The 8,252-nt window shown below is 38.5% G+C and overlaps 1 protein-coding gene across 4 annotated transcripts; it reads left to right on the plus strand.

The window, feature by feature from the left end:
• Positions 1-2,662: 2,662 nt before the first annotated feature.
• LOC140853205 (patatin-like protein 2) lies at positions 2,663-7,784 on the plus strand. Of its 4 annotated transcripts, none has more exons than XM_073247323.1 (8): positions 2,663-2,900; positions 5,336-5,440; positions 5,605-5,786; positions 5,893-6,079; positions 6,527-6,688; positions 6,774-7,076; positions 7,190-7,368; positions 7,465-7,784. In XM_073247323.1, exons 3-8 carry the CDS (start codon positions 5,686-5,688, stop codon positions 7,541-7,543), a joined length of 1,011 nt encoding a protein of 336 aa, XP_073103424.1. In that variant the 5' UTR covers positions 2,663-2,900; positions 5,336-5,440; positions 5,605-5,685; the 3' UTR covers positions 7,544-7,784. The 4 variants fall into 4 exon arrangements, with proteins under 4 accessions (XP_073103424.1, XP_073103422.1, XP_073103421.1 ...); XM_073247322.1 differs by lacking the exon at positions 2,663-2,900 and adding an exon at positions 4,919-5,219; XM_073247321.1 differs by lacking the exon at positions 5,336-5,440 and having other exon boundaries at positions 2,664-2,900.
• Positions 7,785-8,252: the final 468 nt, after the last annotated feature.

Consider the following 8,252-nt stretch of genomic DNA (forward strand, 5'->3'; position numbering starts at 1 on the left):
GTCCTCCAAATACCTTGAGATTTGCAGAACTCCTCAAATGCCTTCGAGGTGAACTCTCCTCCTCGATCTGATCTCAAAGCTTTGATTTTGCACCCGGTTTGGTTCTCCACAAGAGCTTTGAACCTTTTGAATGTCTCCAGGGCCTCACGTTTCTCCTTCAAGAGATACACCCAAGTTTTTCTGCTAAAATCATCAATAAATGTTAGAAAATAATGACGACCTCCAAATGAGGCCGGTGTGATGGGACCACAAATATCCGTATGGATGAGTTGCAAAGGCCTTCGGGCTTGATGAAATGACTCTTTTGGAAAGCTAGCTCTTGAGTGTTTTCCAATAATACATCCTTCACATATTCCTTCAGGGGTATCCTCAATGAGAGGTAATCCCTTCACCATCGCCTTCGAAGATAAGAGTTTCAAGGAACCAAAGTTCACATGCCCGAACCTCAAGTGCCATAGCCATGTGTCATCCTTCATGCATGCACTCAAGCACTTTGTCATAACATACTTGATGTTCAATATAAACATTCGGTTCTTGGTCATAGGTACTTTTGCAATCAGCTGATCATGTTTTCTTAAGTAAAGATATCTACCTTCCATAACAACATCAAATTCTTTTTCTAATAATTGACCAAGACTTAAGATATTTGTTTTCATATTAGGCACATAGTAAACATTAGAAATGAACTGTTGAGAACCATTCTTGAGTTGAATTAGGATTTTACCTATCCCTTCACTTGAACTTTTGAGGTATCACCGAAAGAAACATTGCCTTCCACTGTCTCATCTAACTCTTTGAACATGTGTTTGTACCCGCACATATGATTGCTTGCACCGGTATCCAAGTACCAAATATTTTCATTGGAACCTTCTTCTCCCTTCTCTGCTAGTAGCAAGATACCATCTTCTCCTTCCTCCTTCTTTGCATAGTTGACCTTCTCATGCACTTGGTTATTCTCATTATAGTAACATTCTGAGGAGTAATGACCATATTTACCACAAGTATAACATTTAATTTTACTTTTGTCATACCTTCGTCCTCCTCTTGAGAAACCTCGTTGCCTTCTTCCGCTAGAGGGACCTTGTGTGCTTTCTTCATTAGGTAAGACTCCTGTGCCTCCTCTTCCTCTGCCATGTCCAAAGGAACCTCATCCTCGTCCACGGCCTCGTCCATGACCATATCCGCGGGTATAACTATGACCGCGATTTATTTGACTGCTTTCGCTAGTTGGGCCATCCTTCTTTTCATTGATGGTGAGCTTGCACTTCAAGGCTTGCTCCAAGGATTCTTCTTTCCGCATCAAGATCCTTTGCTCATGGACTTGTAGAGAACCCATGAGTTCATCAACTGTCATAGTGTCCACATCTTTGGACTCTTCAATTGCAGCTACAACATAGTCAAACTTCTGATCCAAGGATCTTAGGATCTTCTCCACCACATGCTTGTCCTCTATATTCTCACCATTTCTTTTCATTTGGTTTACATTAGAAAGAACCTTTGTGAAGTAATCCGAGATGGATTCTCCTTCCTTCATCTTCAAAGTCTCGAACTCGCCTCTCAACATTTGGAGGCGCACCTTCTTCACTTTCTCAACGCCCTTATGAGCGTTCTCAAGGATCTCCCAAGCTTGTTTTGAGTTGGTGGCACAAGCAACCTTCTCAAATCTGGCTTCATCTAGCCCTTGATAGATGAAATAAAGGGCCTTCTTGTCCTTTTTTCTTTGATCGACAAGCGCCGTTCTTTGTGCCGCCGTCTGTGCGCGGTCATCTTGGGGTTCTTCATATCCCTTTTCAACAACCTCCCAAATATCTTGAGAGCCTAGCAATGCCTTCATTTGGATGCTCCAATTCTCATAATTGGTGGTGGTGAGTCGTGGAATGGGAAATTGCATGCTGTTGGACATATTTCCAACCTCCGGGCTCTGATACCACTTTGATAGAATATGTAATGGTGGTGGAACATACAACAATAGTATGAGAAACTATATAAAACAATGGAGAATACAACTTTTTCTCACAAACCATCTCCTTTTTTTTCTATTCTGGATACCACTTCACCACCCCGTCAATTCTACAACAACCACCTATTTATAGGTATAAGAAATGACCTTTTGACTCCCCTAATAAATTTATCATTTAGACTTCCCATGTGACTCTTGGATTTTCCATGTGACTCTTGGCTTTTCCATGTGACTCTTGATTTTTCCATGTGACTCTTGATTTTTTTCACTTCAATTAAGTTTACAAAATGACCTTTCGATTTCTTCAAATATATTTAATATTTGCTTTTTCCAACATATCCTAATTAATTACCCTTCAACAAGCATTGATATAATTTAAATTTTAGTTTTCTTTCTTTAAATTCCCTCAAAATAGATATCCTTGACAAATGCACAACCAATGCACGATGAAATAAATACATCCGCCATCTTAATTAATATGAGGAAAACCTACCTTCGAGGGCATACGAAGGTAAGCAATATTGTGCAGAACTTGATAGGCCACTGGGGAAGCAAGGTGTCACACCAAATAACATAGCAACCTTCATTTGAGGGAAGAGGGAATTGATGAACTGGTGCCTATGCAGGGGGGAATCAACGTCGACTATCCCCATCAATGCCCACCAACATGACCAACCAACCTTCAATATAAACACAATAAACTTCCACCATTCTTCACCAGCCATCAATTGGTTTAGAGTAAGTGTGTTTTGGGGGCTTGTTCTGGCCTTTTGTCTAGGCCTAACAGGGAGGGCATGGAAAAGTCTGGAAGTAGTCCTTGTAAACGATAGCTCATATTGCAAGTAGCCTTCTGTTTGGATGGACGTGTTTCTTGTGTTCTCCACTTGTAACTGAACGCTGCTGCATCAGCAATCAAGAGAACGCACTTTTCCATTTTCAGGTTGGTGTCCTAATTGTGCACTTTCAGCTATCATACTTACATTATTATCAACTACCAGATCATCCCACGACCAAAATAACATTCGGCTGTGAACCTGGGTCAATACTAATGATCTCAGTAGCAGAGAAATGTGCTTTAACATCTTCTATTCCAGGAACTTGATTACATACACGAGTCTTTTAACATTTTCTATTTCATGAACTTGTAGAAAATCACCTTCTTTTAGAACTTAAAGCTGAGATTTCAATCTTTTCTCCATTGAAAACTAACTACTTGTCTAACCAACAGATTAGGTTGGAAGAGTTTTTGTTGAGATGATGAGGTCATTACCGTATGAGGATGAAAGAGAAACTCATGCTCTGGTAACATACTGATAGTGTGGAATTAACACAAATGCAGACCCAATCTTATTTAATAAGGATAGAAAATACCCATGTTGAAGGACCTTATGTTGTAAAATAAGTAGCAAATATAGGAACCTAAAGACCGGATGCTTTTAGCTTGGCCTGCCACTTGGATGAATCAATGTCCATAGGTCAGTGTTATCAGGCATCACCAATAAACTGGAGGGTGCTCGATAAAAAGTATTAAAGCATAGTCATATCTTTGATCATATGCTTATCAGATTTTTTGACTCTTTGAGTTTGGTTATTAATCCAGAATAATGCAACTGAAGTATGTCTATTGGGTCACATATTGCTAGCCTTTTCCTTGGATGAGTTGATAAACTCGGTTTCTTGGCTTTGTTTGTTCAAAGATGCATTCAATTTTATGCTCGCATGCTTTTAAATTTCTCAAGACACAGTTTGAGATTCAAAGACTCTCCATGGAGTCTAAATATCACCAATGCACCACATCAAGATATCTATACATCGAGATATCTATGTTGAGTAAACTACTAGAAGTACTATGAGGCAGAAGAGTGTAAATACGTAATGTAGAAGGACCACATATTGAAGATGCCAAAATAAAAAAGAACAGTTAAATGCTGTGACAACCTTGAAAAAGCAACCATTTCTTGAATTAATAGACAGCTAATGAGCACATTATTGATAAGAGTGAGGAGGGCATGCTACTTACAAGCTGATCTTTGAACATGCAGAACTTACTGAGAAAAAAATGTTTTTGTTCTGCTTGAGTATCAAATAGTAGCAGATATTAAGATGATGTTTCTTACTTAGTTTGTTGCATTCAGGGTGTAGTGCAAGATAATTTGGTCCAAGTCTTTGTTCAAATAATAATTTGGTCCAAGTCTTTCTTCAAATACAACTTTACTCTGACAAACTAAGCATAATACTATAAATTTAAAATCTGAGAATAGAGTTGCATCAGCTAATCACTGAAATGTGAAGGAAAAGGCAAAACATAATGCTGATTGAGTTTAGAAATAGCAAGAGAAAAGGTCTGCATATATGGGGGACAACATTTTCTACTAACATGTGTCACTCCATTGAGATTTCATGCATCAATCCTCCATTGTTCACCAGTAGCTTTGTGATATTTATATATATCTTTGGGTTTTCTAAAGATAAATTAACTGCTACATTCTGTTTTGAGTCCCCTTTCTTTTGTCATGTACTGTTTAGTGAGTTTAAGGAAAGTGATATATAAGTCACTTAACTCTATCATTATCATTTCAACAGTTTTTTTTTCCTCAACTTTATATTTGCACCAATTCTCTCTAGGTGCTTGAAACAAAAAAATATTTGTGCTGATAATGTTCTCTTGTCCCTTTTCCTGAAAAAATTGAAAAATTAAGACCATATCTCTTGTGTTACATCTAGTGTCAATTCATTTGCGACTCTTTTTCCTTTCATGCACACATGGGCGGTATCAAAATACACGTTTATGTTGAATCGCTTACATTACGAATGACCACACGCAATAACTTGTTCTTGTGTGCCCGACACTAAATCGATGTTCCACATTTGAATATTCAGACCAGTGTGCAACAATAACATCCGCGGATTCGAATGCTTAATGGTCTATCCCAATCTTCCTTGGTCAACAAAAGATAGATTAACAACAATTCAAACTAAGGTCATGCAATCTACCTAACTTCCAATGTATTACTGCCTACCTACAAGTCTCTGGGGACAACTTACACTTCACCTTAATTAAAAACATTTTGGAAGTGGATATGGTGAGGTCATAAAGATAGATGGCGGGCGACGACCACACGCTTGTGCGAGAAGTCGTCGAATTCTTAAGGAGACCATGGATACCGCAGTTGATAGCTTACTTGGACCAAAACTCCAGAAGTATGACTGATGAATTATTCTTCTATAAAAGCACATTCTTACATGCAGAATTTGATCAGTACGTAGCTGAAAGTATATAGAGGCACACTGTTCTTGTTGAGAATTTGCATCTTAATTCATACCTACAAAGTAGTCTTGATGGAAAAATCAAAATCCAACATCAATCAAATACAGGCCCCAACATATGGGAATCTGATAACCATTCTGAGCATTGATGGAGGAGGAATAAGAGGAATTATTCCTGCCATTATCCTCAGCTTCCTGGAGTCGGAACTTCAGGTATGATGTACAATTCAAGATGAAATTGAAGTACTTGCCTTGATTCTCTATTGGATGTTTCAGCTTGTTTACACATTTAAATTAGATCATCATATCAGTTAGCACTGTTTCTGTTTCTTCCATACAACTATGACTCAGGAGGCCTTTTTCATTGATTTGTGCAGAAACTTGATGGCGAGGATGCAAGGATTGCCGACTATTTTGATGTGATTGCAGGAACAAGCACCGGCGGTCTTGTGACAGCAATGTTAACCGCACCAGATGATGATAATCGCCCTCTCTTCGCTGCAAAAGACATAGAATCCTTCTACAAAGTACAAAGCCCAAAAATATTTCCACAATATGGGTAAGAATGATTATAATAATGGACTAGTGAAGATATTTCCACACAATCTTTTCTTTAACAATTGATAGAAATTTCCAGTTAATACCTTAAAAATTTCTAATTTTAGAGGAATTTTGGCTCCAATAACGAGGATGGTTAGAGCTCTATGGGGACCCAGGTACAATGGAAACTATCTACATAAACTTATCAGGGAAAATCTGGGAAGCATGCGACTGGACCAAACCTTAACTAACGTGGTTATTCCAACTTTTGATGTCAAGCGGCTCCACCCTACCATTTTCTCCAGCTATGAGGTGCGATCCTTTTTTAATCCTGTATATCTTATTTTCTCTATCTACATTTTCATGCTTCTGCTTACAGAATACTAATATATGATCGAGAGCTAAAAGTGTAAACCATCTGACTGTGACAGAGTATATGAAGGGATCCATCCCCTTCTTTCCCTTCAAAAAATAGTTGAAAGGATTCTTGGTGGAAAGCAGATGATTCTTTTTTGAATCATAGCGACCACCTTATATCAACAATCATAGCGACCAGTATATGCATAATTGCCAAACTCAAAAGTGCTTGAATGGTAGTTGGAATTGTGCATATCTTCCTTTCCATCTCTGGGTTAGATAAAAAGTTCAGAACAAATTGATAAAAGCTAGGCCAACTGACAACAAAGTAGATAAGGCATATCTCTTATCATTTTTGGTCGGTTATCCATCAATCTTATGGATCCAGCTGAAATTTGGCAGGTGAAGGGTAAGAGCACTCTGAATGCACAACTCTCAGACATCTGCATTGGAACTACTGCAGCACCCACGTACCTCCCAGCCCATTACTTTGAAACCAAGGATACCAAAGGGAACGTGAGAGAGTTCCACCTTATTGATGGAGGAGTTGCTGCTAATAACCCAGTACGTACGCATCAAACAATAATGAAGAAATTTGATTATGATTTGTGGATTGGTTGTGCTAAGCTCTCTAATTGTGAACTTTCAGGCGTTGATTGCAATTGGAGAAGTAACGAAGGAGGTGTACAAAGGGAACCCGGATTACTTCCCCTACAAACCTATGGACTATCGCAAATTTCTACTTATATCACTAGGGACCGGTTCAGCAAAGGTTGAAGAAAGGTATACTGCAAAACGTGCAAGCAGATGGGGAGTTCTCGGGTGGTTGCTTAGTGGTGGATCCACGCCATTAGTGGATGTGTTTATGCAATCAAGTGCTGATATTGTGGACATACACATTTCAGTGGTCTTTCAAGCTCTACGTTCTGAATCAAATTATCTTCGGATCGAGGTATGAACATATGATCGGTAAAGCATTAAAAAAAAGGGGAAAAAACTGGTGGCTTGTTAATTTTGTTACAATTGAAGCCTTATATGTTTTGGATCTCTTGAATGGAAACGTAGGATGATACTTTGAGTGGGACTATATCTTCTGTTGATGTCTCCACGAAGGACAACTTAGAGGGCCTCGTTAAGAGGGGCAAGCAGTTGTTGAAGAAACCAGTCTCAAGGGTGAACCTGGAGACAGGTGTGTTTGAACCAGTAGGGAATGGAGAAGGAACAAACGAAGATGCTCTTAGAAGGTAGAGAGAGTAATTTCAGCTTGTTGCTAACTCTTTTTTAACAACATAGATTTGTGACAAACAGATTAGTTGAACCTAATTGGTGTATCTTTGCAGGTTTGCTAAACTCCTTTCACAAGAAAGAGGACTTCGTGAGTCAAGATCTCCGCATGTGAAAATGCCCATAAAATATTAATGAGCATCTCTAACCGAGGTTTTGGGAGTAAGTGGAGTTGGGCGGGCTACTCTCCAGGGCCTCATACTGTAACTTCATGAATTTTTCCTTGCAATATACGAATTCATGGTGGATGCAGTTAGTTCATGCAATCCAAGAAAGTGTTATTGTGACATTGTAGGCAAATTTGCCAGAAGGAAAGTTCTGTAGATTTGTACGTCTTGAAAAGGCAATATCATTCTTTCATTAATTCTATGGAAAATGTCCTGTGTAACTATTAATGATGTTTGTTTTGGTGAAGGTGGACTCTCTCTCTCTCTCTCTCTCTCTCTCTCTCTCTCTCTCACTCTCATATGCATGCATTAAAGGTGAAGTCATAAAGTCCTTGGAAGAAATAAATTAGAAACTGTATCTTGATTCAACCAATTAAACAGATGTACACGTATAATTAGGCCAGCAAAAAAAGGTGTCCTTATATACAATATACAATTTTCTGAAATGTAGTGAGTTTGGAATACAAAACAATTGAGCACTCGTTGAAAGTTAAGAAACACGATCCATCTTCAGATCTCCCGTCTCTAAAACTAACTTCAAGTTTGACAACTATGTCACTCGTATGCTATTGGTTTAATTCTTCGTATTGCTAACAAAGTTGTCAAAAAGAACAAAGAATTGATAGAATATGCTTTGAAGAAGGGATTTTCAAAATAAAAAGGAAACAAGAAAGAAG

This window comes from Elaeis guineensis, chromosome 13 (assembly GCF_000442705.2).
Source record: "Elaeis guineensis isolate ETL-2024a chromosome 13, EG11, whole genome shotgun sequence".
Taxonomy (NCBI): domain Eukaryota; kingdom Viridiplantae; phylum Streptophyta; class Magnoliopsida; order Arecales; family Arecaceae; genus Elaeis; species Elaeis guineensis.

Coding starts and splice junctions, on each gene's coding strand:
- LOC140853205 (XM_073247320.1), top strand. CDS start 5,300: ATGGAAAAATCAAAATCCAACATCAATCAAATACAGGCCCCAACATAT. Junction 6,689..6,773: donor GAGTTGCTGCTAATAACCCA/GTACGTACGCAT, acceptor GTGAACTTTCAG/GCGTTGATTGCAATTGGAGA. Junction 7,077..7,189: donor CAAATTATCTTCGGATCGAG/GTATGAACATAT, acceptor ATGGAAACGTAG/GATGATACTTTGAGTGGGAC.